This window comes from Seriola dumerili, unplaced genomic scaffold (assembly GCF_002260705.1).
Source record: "Seriola dumerili isolate Sdu_G_001 unplaced genomic scaffold, Sdu_1.0 BDQW01000025.1, whole genome shotgun sequence".
Lineage (NCBI taxonomy): Eukaryota > Metazoa > Chordata > Actinopteri > Carangiformes > Carangidae > Seriola > Seriola dumerili.
Window position 1 is genome coordinate 2,726,983 of NW_019174280.1, and position 12,408 is coordinate 2,739,390.

At 39.2% G+C, this 12,408-nt stretch overlaps 1 protein-coding gene across 1 annotated transcript; it reads right to left on the reverse strand.

The window, feature by feature from the left end:
* Nucleotides 1-2,708: 2,708 nt before the first annotated feature.
* On the reverse strand, nucleotides 2,709-10,433 carry taf1b (TATA-box binding protein associated factor, RNA polymerase I subunit B). Its single transcript, XM_022770475.1, has 15 exons — nucleotides 10,314-10,433; nucleotides 9,403-9,501; nucleotides 8,668-8,755; nucleotides 8,136-8,233; nucleotides 7,951-8,043; nucleotides 6,643-6,748; nucleotides 6,335-6,503; nucleotides 6,078-6,177; nucleotides 5,761-5,908; nucleotides 5,476-5,650; nucleotides 5,310-5,347; nucleotides 5,088-5,175; nucleotides 4,644-4,714; nucleotides 4,264-4,492; nucleotides 2,709-3,618 (listed from the first exon to the last, which is right to left on the reverse strand). Exons 1-15 carry the CDS (start codon nucleotides 10,392-10,394, stop codon nucleotides 3,339-3,341), a joined length of 1,863 nt encoding a protein of 620 aa, XP_022626196.1. The 5' UTR covers nucleotides 10,395-10,433; the 3' UTR covers nucleotides 2,709-3,338.
* Nucleotides 10,434-12,408: the final 1,975 nt, after the last annotated feature.

Consider the following 12,408-nt stretch of genomic DNA (forward strand, 5'->3'; position numbering starts at 1 on the left):
CTGGCAATACAGGTGAGAACAACAGGAGCCGAGCTGTGTTGATAATCTAATGCATCATCCCTTCTTCATCATCATCATCATCATCATCATCACATCATCATCATCGTCTCTGGATAAAGTCTGTCACATCAAATCAGCTTCACACAGACGACAGTTGTGGGGGTTTTATTTGGTGGTTGCCATGTTCGTGGCTGTTGCTAGGGAACTTTACAGCGTTGGGCATGTTGCCATGGTAATACTATAGAGAGCAGTGTTACCTCCTGTCACCTCAGTGGAGGAAACAGCCTCGTGCTGCATTCACACACGGCTGGTTGATTCCAGCGTCCTGAGATGACTCCTGTCCTCTGACAAACTGCGTCAGATTCACCTCAGACAGAGACTCTGCTGCTGAGGCTTTAATAATAATAACAACATAGTATTTTTCCATTGTTTCTTTATTCTTATATCATTTGATGTGAATTATATCAAAAGTGGATCAAGGAAACGTACCAGTACAACAATGTAAAAATACTCTGTTACTAGAAAAAGTATCAGCAGTAAAAATACTTCATGTTCTTGTCCTTTCAGAATAAAAGCTGTAAAAAGCCACTGTCCACTACCTGCTCAGCAGCAACCAGCAGACAGACACAGCTACAGAGCAGCTGGTGAACATAGTGGAGCATTTAGCAGCTAAAGAGCCACACATTTCCCACAGGAGCTGGTGCAGACCAAAAACAGAGCTAAAAGAGAAGGAACACTGGACACAAACACCTCTGCACAGCGTATTACACATACTTCAGCAGCTCATACAATTCTCCACTGTCTTGTTTTTGTTTGTTCCTGGTCGTATGTTGCAGCAACGTGTCACTCCCCACCGGTCTCTGTTCATTCTCTACTGGTCTGTGGCAGTTTGACCGGTGGTATGATGCTGCTGTGCCACATGAAAACATTTTGTCTCTGTTGTTCACTGACATTTTCACATCATGCCTACTGACATATAGCTAATGTTTCCTCCTCTGAAACTCTAATCACAGTCAAGTTTTATCAAGTTTGGTCTCATGATTTCCCACTGTAGCCCACGTATGATGTATTTAATATAAACTCGGTCACCCTTTTTTGTCTTCTTTGCCATTTAGTTTATAACTTTTGTTTATTTTACTTGGATTAACTACTGCAATCTACATTACGCAAAAGTTTTACAAGACCCTCCATTTTTCAAGTCCAGTGAAAACCTTAATTGGTACAAAGGTCAGTTGGAAACTGCCCAATGTAAAAAAAAAAAAAATGTTCTTGTCACCAAAAACAGAAAATACATGTAATTTTGACAGAAATTTATATTAATTAACAGAACCTTTTTTAAAATCACCTTTTCAGGGATAAAGTTTAAAATGAAGCTGAATCTTAAATTCTGGCTAAGTGAAAACTGCTTAATGGACGGAAACAGTCTTGAACTGTTAATTTTTTGTCTCATGTCATAACCAATTAATCAACTGACGACTTTTTTTTTTGTTAATCAGTAACTTCATAAAATGTCAGGTTCTCAGAGTCCAAGCTCACATCTTTAATCGTCCTGTTTTATCCAACCAACAGTGACAAAGACGTTCACTTTACCATCATGTCCAACAAAGAAGCAACATTTTATTAGTGTTACTTTTTTTATCTGTTTCATAAGAAAAACTTTGTGTGAAGTTGAAATGAAGTTGAATCTTAAAATCCTCCTGTTTGTTTTTATTCCTGTTGCTTCATTTTTATAGTTAAATATCTTTAATTCTTTAGTTCTTCTGGATCATTATGAGAAACTTGAGCTGTGTTTTAGGAAGAGAAATAATCAAAATAAACAATAAATAATTATAAATACCATTTGCAGATACTGTGTGTGTGTGTGTGTGTGTGTGGTATCACTGCAGTGTGTTCAGTTTCAGCTCCTCTCTGTGAATCAGTCTTTTCTGTGTGTGTGTCTCCCTCTGCTGTTCAGTTTCTCTCACTGCATTTTTCTGACACTTCTTTGTCTTCAGTGTCGACAGCAGCTCAAAAACAAAGTAAATAATAAAAACAGTTCTCACTGTGTTCACTCACAATAACTGGGGAACAGTTAATACAACAATTTCCTTGAAATCCTTGAAAAGATTTTATCCCTCGCTTGTTTATGTGATAATTATGTTCTTAATCTTTATTTTCAGAAAACAGTAAAATATCTATTTTAAATATACATAAAGCTGGTTAAATGTCCCAGCAGCAATCTGCTTCATAAAGGAAAACGTTGTACTGTGCTGTATTAGACCCTTTTATTTTTAAAAATAGAAAACAGTGAACAGTTTCCTAAAGTCCAAGGTAACGTCCTAAAATGTCCAAAATCCAAAAACGTCTGCAGGATGAATTGTTTTCATTACTATGTAACATTTTATTGATTAATTAATTAACTCTGATGGCGATGCACTAAAGAAAAAGAGCAGAGATTATGTCAAAGTGAAACCTGCTTCATGATGGGAAACGGTCTGAAACGATTTTCTTTAGTTTTATAACCATTTCATCTGCTCATAACTTTATCAATGAATCTGTAAGTTTATAAAATGTCAGAAGAGTCATGTTTTAACCAGCAACAAAAGATGTTCAGTTCTGAGACACTGGAGAAGGACGAACATTTTACTCGAAAATGACTGATTATTAATTTACTGTTGATGATCATCTAGTCAATCAACTCATCAAAAGTAGAGTTTTAGTGGCGGGAATTGGGCGAATAAAGGTAACAACTGGAAATTCATATTTAACAAAGTGGCATTTATTCAAAAATATTTCTGATGTACATGAAGATCATTTGCTACCTGCCATATGCTGTTGGTACAAAAACAAACAAAAAAATAAATAATCAGGCATTTTAGAGTAACTTTTAGCCCAAACGGCTCTAAGATGGAGCAACAACAGTGGACGTGGTTCAGAGAATACCTGATTTCTGCCCATAAAAAAATAGTTTTGATTCATTTACTCGACAGAATTTTATTTTCAGAAATAAAAATGAGCAGAAATTTCTTTTACCATATTAGTCCACCTGGTATACTTATATAAGATGTTTTTTGCTTGCTGTATACTTGCTATTCTTGTTTCAATAAAGTTTATGTAAAAAAGAAAGAGAAAGAAACAAGAGCTAAATGAATAATTAACACAGGGACACTTGACTTCACTGTTCAGTGTCCACGTCAGGTCACCGTTTGTCTACAGTGTCGATAAATATGTTCAGCAGCTGACTCTCAGATCTTGGATTTTGGAGTGTCCTTGAATGCACTGATAATAATGTGTTATTGAATTATTATATTTCTGACACTGGCAATTTTTTTTCTTTTCTGAAGTTACCTGAAGGTTTTTCATCTCGTTTCTTTGGTTTCTTGTAGTCTCTGTGACGTCGTGGTCCCTGTCCTGGTCCCGGTCCCGGTCCTTTTCCTGGTTCTGGTTGTCGTCTTCCCCGTCTTCCCCAGGTGTTGGTTCAAAGGCATTGAGCTGCTGAAGACTCGTCTCTCCACCCTCAGCACCTCCTCGTACAGGTAGTCCGGCTTCACGTCCAGCAGGAAGGAGAAGAGCTGCAGCAGCCAGACGAATGACCGAGGCAACGTCGCCTCCACCTCCGAGTAATGACTCACGCACTTCCTGTGGAGGACGAGGGGAAGAAAACATCAGGACTGGATCTGAATAAATCCTACACCTGGATCTGAAGCACAGGGGTCAAGGGTCAAGTGATGTTCAGATTAACAAAGTGTTTTCGTTTGTCGCCAACAGCAATCTAATTTTATTCACTTGACTGCAAATGTTACTTTGAAATGTTGATTTTACTTTTTAGCTTTGATGCTAACACTGCTTTTTAAAAGGCTAAGATCAAATTTTTTGTTTTAATGCAAATGTTACATTTCGAAGTGGCTACATTACTTTTTTTATTTTGATGCTTGATGCTTTAATTTTGCTCTTTTAATACTAACACCACTTTTGGTAAATGCTAACATTTAAGTGCTAACATTACTTTTTTTTTCCTATAATGGCAATGCTACTTTTTAAAATGCTAAAGTTACTTTTGTTTTAATGCTGAGTGTATTGCGCTATGCTAAAAAGTGTTCCTATTACTTTGTCCACCCCATTTATATGAATGAGGGTAGACCTCTCTGTGTAATGTAATACACTTTAACAGCAGCACAAACTACATCCTCCAAATTGATCAGACAGTTGAATCAACAACTCTGAGACAGTCTTAACACAAACTGAACATGATAACAACATTCAACAACATTTTAACAAACCTACCGGGAGTCACATGGCCTGAGCGCCGGGTGCCAGTATGTGGAGTTAGAGGGAGTCAGGATGTCGTTTTTCAAAGACACAGCTCTGTCCAGCTTCTTGTGGTGCAGACTGGGACCGTCCGCTCCGTCCTCGTCCCCCCAGCAGAACCTGAAGCTGGACGGATCGCAGCGCGGGACACTCACCGGACAAGAAGACAGCTTCTCAAAACAGATCTGAACCTGCTCTGCAACCCCTGCAGAGACACAAACATCACAGCTTGTTTAACCTCATATAGCTGTTTTTCATACATACGTTTTTATTATTATGCATTAGCACAAAAATCCAAAGAAATAATTAATTAATTAGTTATGCATCAACATTAATTATAATTAGTAGTTTCTTACTTTTTCTTTTCATCACGACAGATTTCAACTTCCTCTTTGGGTAGATAGGTTTCTTTGCCTTCCACTGTTTCCTGAGGACGAGAGTGAAGGAGATAATAAATATGTTAGATTAAAAACACTATGGTGTTAAACTGAATTTAATGACTCCAGGTTTGTTTAATTTGCACGATTAGGACTCATGGATTTACTCTGATTTTCTTGTTTTGTGTTTTGTTGTTTAGGATTTGAACTTGCAGATTGCCCATGAATAGTTTGCCATTTGCAAGACATACAAATGTAAATAAGCAAAAAGAATAATATTGAAGTCAGTAGAAAAGATTTTACACTGGACAGTGTTGATGTGCGTCAGGAGTAAGAACTGTTATTTTGTTCATATAGAAGCAGTTAATCTCGGGTGTAGGTGACCTCAGATGACCTCAGCTGTAAGAGTTGCTGATATCGCACCTGGCGATGTCGTTGTGTCTCCTCTGCTGAGCTTTGATCAGAGCGGCCTGCATCAGTCTGTACCACCTCCTCAGGTTAAACATGTTTTCTGAGAAAAGAACAACCACAAAACTTTAACCAAACATCGAGAAAATCTGCAAAACCAAAATGTGAGTGAAGTCTTGTGTGAATGTAGCTGAGTGACTGGGTGATGTCAAATTTGAGAAAAGATGGAGAAACAACCTCTGTCGTCGTGGACACTAGCTTCACTGGATAAATCCCTGAAAGACACAAATCAAACGTACTTGTTACATTCATCTGTCAACATCCCACAGCGTCAGATCTGACAGGGAGAGGTTTAAACGTGGCCGTGGTGAGGATGATGAAGGGGTGGGGGAGAGACAATTACCACTCGCTGTGGTCGTCCATGCCAAAGATGAGCTTCATGGTGACGATGATGAGGGCGGCGGTCTGGACGTCGTAACGCGGCAGGGCGGGACAAGACACAGGGTCGAATGTGTGGCGTGTTTGATCCGCCATACCAGCGTGCTCCATCAGGCTGCAGACCCAGGGGTGGAGTTCGTCTGAGAGGAAAAAAAGATCAAATATCGATCTATAATAATAATATAATCCATAATATCTATATGATCAAGTTTTAAAGGTTTAGCAGCAGTACTGTGAGTACAGGGGTTACCGGGCAGGTTGGCGTCGGTCAGGTAGCGCAGGCTGAGCAGTGCAGGGTGCAGCAGACTTTGCCGGCTGATTGGAGGAAAAGCCTGAAGCTGCAGGTAGAGAACCAGAGCCTGAGCCTCCTTGTGTACCACCTGGTGGGACGGGATGCGCTGCGGAAACAAAGACACCCCGGAAAACATTTACTCATCGTACTCACATAGTCCCGCCCACTAAAACTGGTGGACTGATTGGTTTGACTCACTGTCAATCAACACACAAGACTGTGAGAAGTGGAGGCTGTTGGGCTGAAATAGTAATTCTGCATGTCGGATTTCTGACCTCGACTCTGAAGATGGCAGCGTCTCTGCCGTCGAGCCTCATCTCTTCTGGCAGTTCCTCGTAGGCGTTCACATACGGGACATGACCTTCATTCACCAACCTGAAAACAATCACATCAGCTAACTCCTCCAGGACTTTCTAGACCTACACTGGGACTTGTTTGCATAACAGACAGTAAATCAAAATAATATATTTAACACTGTTTTGCAGCCTCTAACCCTCCATGGGGCAACGATCCAGGTGTGTCCAGAAGTTACCTGAGCAGGTCACTGAGCGTCAGCGGCTCGCGGCTCCAAATCAGAGCGAGGAGGATCAGAGCCAGAGTCTTCTTCATGCTCATCAGACAGTGACCCCGCTTCCGCCGAGCCGTCACGTAGGCGACGCCGTCCACTGAGCCCGAGCCCAGCGACCAGTTGCTGGAGCTGTCTGAGGGGTTAAAGGAGCATTTCAACTCATTTTAACATCTTTCAGTCAAACACCGCAAACTGGGAAAAGTTTTTCTTTATGGAGCCGGTTTTGTGCATCATGTTCAAACAGCAGGAGGCTGTGGGTTTCGTTTCATTACCTACGTTAGATCCTGCGGTGCTGGGCAGGTTCGTCTCTCCGTCCGTCTCACTGGCGGACACGACGGACGACTCGGCCACACTCTCCGAGTCCGAGTCCATATTCTGCTGAGGACAGAGAGACAGAGTCAGTGCAGCTCTGCAAACAGGGTGAACTATCAGCTGCATTCTATTTAATCTGTTTATCAGATCTGAATCCTTTCCCCTTAATGAATCTATTCAAGTTTATGTAGCACAAGTTAAAATTTTCAAATGCTCAGTTACTGCAGTTGTTTGCAAAAGTTTGGGCAAATTCATATTTAGTTGATTTTAGAAACAAACAAATTTAATGCTCCGCTATCTTTTTATTTTCTCCCATGCATTTGCATAAAAATGTGAAAGTCAAAGAAAAAGCCTCGGGAACCTGTCTTCTCCTGTTCAACCCCATCTTAAAAACCTAGGTGTGAAATACGACTCTGTCCTAAAGTTTGACAAGCAGGTCAGTGCAGTCGTAAAGGCTTTGTCTTGGTCTTTTCTCTCATTCAAAGTCATCTATGCTTTCACTTCCTCTTGCTTAAACCAATGCAATTCCCTCAGTCACTTAGTCAGTTGTCCCCATCTCACCTGCAGTTGGTCCAGAGAGCTGCTGTTAGACTCTACACTCCAGGTACCCAGGAGAGAGACCACAATAGCCCTATTCTGGGCTCTCTACACTGGCTTCCAGTGCATTTCAGGTTTGATTTCAAGGTCCTACCGCTTGTTTTATCTCTGTCCTTTTAACCCCTGTATTCTGTACCTAGGTCCCTGAGGTCATGTGACTTCAGGCTCCTGGCCTGGCCGCAATCCGAATCTAAGCTCAGGGTTGAACGGGCCCTTAGACTGTGGAACAGCATCTCCACCTATAAAAGATCTGCCCGGTCTACTGATTCCTTTAAATCCAGGCTTAAGACACACTTTTATTCTTCAGTGATTGGATCCATTTGATGGCGGTTTTTTTTCAATGCCTTTGACAACGTTTATGGATGTGTGCTTTTTATTCTGATTTTAATACCTGGGTGTTTATTGATTTTATTCTGCATAGCACTTTCATCAACTTGCATAGTTTTTAAATTTGCTCTATGAATAAAAGTTACTTCACTTGACTTTTCTGAGTCATTTAAACAAGCTTTCTGAAGGTTTAACACGTTGCTCTTTGATAAAGAATCGTCATTTGATTCTCAAATGTTTAAAAACTATGACAAATAGTTTTCACAAGTTCACAACACCCATAAACTGTTGATTTGATCAGTTGTTAGATTCAGCTGTTTTGTGTCAGGTGTTTGTGAACTCACCACTTTGAACGTGGAGCTCCTCACTGGGTTGCTGGTGTAGGCCTGTCGACTCTTCTGCAGGAAAAGTCTCCACAGCTGACACAACACCTGGTCCTGAAACAACACGTTTCTGATCAGACTGTTTCTGCAGGGGGGTTTCCACTCCGACTGACCCTCCAGGTTCAACAGCAGGTACATAAACAGACCTTAAAGTGTGGAGAGACTCCCAGTCTGAGCAGAGCGTTGGCCTGGTTCCTCAGGATGAACTGGAAACCTTCACAGACCATCCACTCACGACCTCCCTCTGAAACGCAGGAAAAACTAAACTTTCAACTCACAATGATTTTAATGATCGTTTAATCTCTAGAAGTCCGAGCAGATATCTTCAAATGTCTCAACTGTTCAGTTTAATGTGATAGAAAACAGAAAACTACAAATCCTGACATTTTAGAAACTGTCATTCAGCTTATCAATTAATTTACTCATCTTCATTTCGGCCCTAAATCACCCAAAACTGTTCATTCAAAAAACCAAACAGATGCTTTCAGAAACAAATTGATGATGTAGAATAACAATCTGCTGCTTCATTTTTCCATCGTTTAATCACTTTGAATTAATCTATCTTTTATTTTTCTGTCGGTTTTGAACTTCCAGCAGGTTGAACTGAAAACATATTTATTGTTTTAAACCACTTTGTATTTTAGGTCCGTGTCAGAGGACTGAGACAGAAACACTGACCGGGCCTCTTGTTTCTGCTTCCTCTGCCGATGGTGGAGACCCTGGTGGATCCGGGGGTGAAGGTCAGGTCCACCACCTCCCTGGTTCTCTGAGGACATGTTAAGACATGTTCAAATTCACACAGATGAAACCTGATAAAACTGAATTCAAACTGGTACAGAAACACAATGCTGCCACCTGCTGACCTGCAGCTACACTGCAGTCTGAGGGAAACCAGGGACTGATGACAGCTTGCTGAAGTTTGCCAAACAGCATTTAAAGGACTGAGAGCATGAGGAAAAAGATTCTCTTGCCTGAGGAGTAGAACTAAAACAACTACAGAAGCATTATGTCATTATGAGTGGACGCAACCTGAGACTACAGGCTACAGTTCAACTTTCAGCACGATAATGACCTGAAGCCAAGACAACGCTTGAGTGGCTTCATGATTCATGACTCTGGCTGTGCTTCGGCCAAAGCCCGAACTTATTTAATCTATTTACAGTTAAATCTATAGGATGATAAAGTGAAGGAGTCTGAATACTTTCTGAAGCTGCTGTGAATATTCCTGCAAGTATCAACATCTGTGAAGTACTTCATTTATTCATTCTGATTGTCTTGGCTGTAATAACCAGCTCCTGCCCATTCACATGAACATACTCACTGGATCAATAAACCAGTGAACAGGATCACTGATGTTAGGTTCACTGAACACAGGTAACAGACTCAAGATCAGCTGATGCTCTTGTTGTTTACCTCAATGACATTGTGGCAGGATCTGCAGTAGAAACGACCCTCATCTGATATTCCCCAATCCACTGCAGAGCATTGAGCACAGGGCTCCCTGAACCCGGCCTACAAACACACACACACACACACACACACCCACACACACACACACACACACACACACCCACACACACACACACACACACACACACCCACACACACACACACACACACACACACAAATGTAATAAACATCTACAACAACATACAGGTACAGTTTGATCACATAAAGAAAAGAGAGCAAAATTATTTTCATTATGTGGTTTTGTAACTACATTAATATCTATAAAGCTGAAGATATTTTTACTAATATCTTAAAAATAACTCTGGAACAACGGCAATTAAGAATCTCCCACTTCCATAAACTAAAGCAACTAACGGACTGTAGTTGTGGAATATCAGCAGCACCTGTAGTCAAGACTTCATTTATAAAATAGGCAATTTATTTTTACTTTTCTTTGGAAATAGCAAATAATCATTCAAATGGGCTTATAAGGATTTCTGAAGTTTTGATTAAGCTCTCCGGTAAATTCGGCAACCAAGTTGTAAACTAATGGAATATTTACTTCAACAAAATTTCAACGTTAACTTGGAATACGCACTATTGACATTAAAGTCAGACACGGTGTGATATCTTACAACATTTACATTTGAGGAAACAGTTAGTGAACATATAGTTAACTTATCCCCTGTACAGTCGTAGAATTGCGTTAACTGTGTTAAATAATGTTTTTAGTGTGTCTTAGGTGTGAAAAGAAAATACAAAACCGACATTTTGATGAATCGAGTTTGGTGTTGACCCGACTAGCTAACCTCGTCAGTAGCGATGAAGCGTTAGTTAGCATTACCATCTACATCAGAGTATCAGATGTATTTACCGTGTGTTCGTCGTCCATGTTCACTTTTAAAGAACCGTTTTGAACCACAAATTCTAAATTTGTTGTGTATTTACACTTCATATACAGTCATTGGTCCACATGTGCCGGGTTTGTTTGGGATTTACTTCTTATGTGATTTCCGGTAGACTGGACGCTCTGTGGTGCTCTGCTGCCACTCGCAGTCTGAGATATGAACTACAACTACACACTGCAGTGAAGCATAAACTCTGTTTCTGTAATTTCACATTTTTTTTACAACAATTATTTTGACTTTATCAAGTCAAGTCAACATGCTATTGAACATAAGATACATAAAGATTTTGATGTTTTGAAAAATTGGGTGTTTCTGAATTCTGAATGACAAAAGTAGAAATATAATAATAATAATAATAATAATAATAATAATAATAATAAGAAGAAGAAGAAGAAGAAGAAGAAGAATGATAATAAGAATGATAATAATGATAATGATAATAATAATAATAATTTCACACTGATCTTTTTCCTCAGGAGGCTCAGGTCCTTTGACGTCTGCAGTGAAATGCTACACATGTTTTATCAGTCAGTGGTGGACAGTGTACTTTTTTATGCTGCAGTCTGCTGGGGTGGCAGCAGGTCCAACATGAACACAAAGAGACTTGACAAGCTGGTAAAAAAGGCTGGGTCTGTTCTTGGCAGGAGTCTGGACTCACTCAGGACTGTTATGGAGAGATGCATGCAATGTAAGATGGAGGCCATCTTGTACAATACCAACCATCCTCTCCACAACATTCTGGCTGGACAGAGAAGCAGCTACAGCTGCAGCAAACGTCTCATCCCACTGTGCTGCAGAACAGAGAGGTTTCAGGAGATCCTTTGTTCCCACTGTCATCAGGCTATACAACACCTCAGCCAAAGGATGAGGACTAATCTAAATTTTTTTGTTTTTATTTTATTATTATATTATTTTATTATCAACTGTTATTATTATTATTATTATTATTATTATTAACAATGAGCTGATGGAGACATGAATTTCCCCTTGGGATAAATAAAGTATCTATCTATCTATCTATCTATCTATCTATCTATCTATCAATCTCAAAAATGAATTATATTTTTCTCAAATTCCTGCTTCAGCCTTATTCATGAAAAAAAACTTAATCCCACATCTGACTAAATAAATAAATAAATAAATAAATAAATAAAAGGCATTTGCAGAACACATTTCCTGTCCTTTGCAAGTGTCTGTGCAGACAGGAAATGTCACCTCTGCAGTTTGATAGTAAGTTCAAACAAAATAACATGAAATACTCCTTTTATGAATCTTACACAGTAAAGTCACTTTTACGTAGTAACTTCTTATATAAAATGAAAAGTAAGTCATACTATATTCAGATTATTTCTCGGTATTTGATAATAAATTCGTTTAAATTCTGTTTCCTGAGGCGGAGTTTACAGTTTCCTGTGTAATAAAGGTTTCCCGCTGAATGTACAGTTACTGCTGTTAATGTTGTGGTTGATCTGTGTATATGTTGTAGTAAAAGCGGATTTGGATGAGATCAGATGTTATAAATAGACCTGCCAGATGTCTCTGTGTTATTCTCTTACATAAGATGGACGACAGACATGTTTCACTTCTATTTGCTTCACTTTGTGTTTGTTGTGCAGCTCTAACTCCTACATCATCCCCCGCTCTGAAGAAAATCACGATCAGTTTTTAAACTGCTTGTTTCAGGAGCCTTTTAGATTCCAGCGTGTTTGACTCACCAGTTTGTAAAGTTTGAACCAACACGAACACAATGCAAGGACGGATTTTCAAAATAAAGCCGCTAATAATTTAAACAATAAAAACGTAACTCTGGAGGACAGAATATTGCATTCTTGGACCAACATATGTATATCTGACTATTTTTAGTCTCTCAAAAATAAATAGTGTAAAACATATAAATAAAAATAAATATTCAATATTACGTTTGGTTTATAATTAGTTTTTACATCTTTTATTTAATATTCTTATTTTATTCTATAATTTATGTATTTTATTTATGTCCTCGTTTGTGCTCAGCATTTCGTGTTTTTAGTAAGTAAGTAATCATTTAAGTAATTAATAATT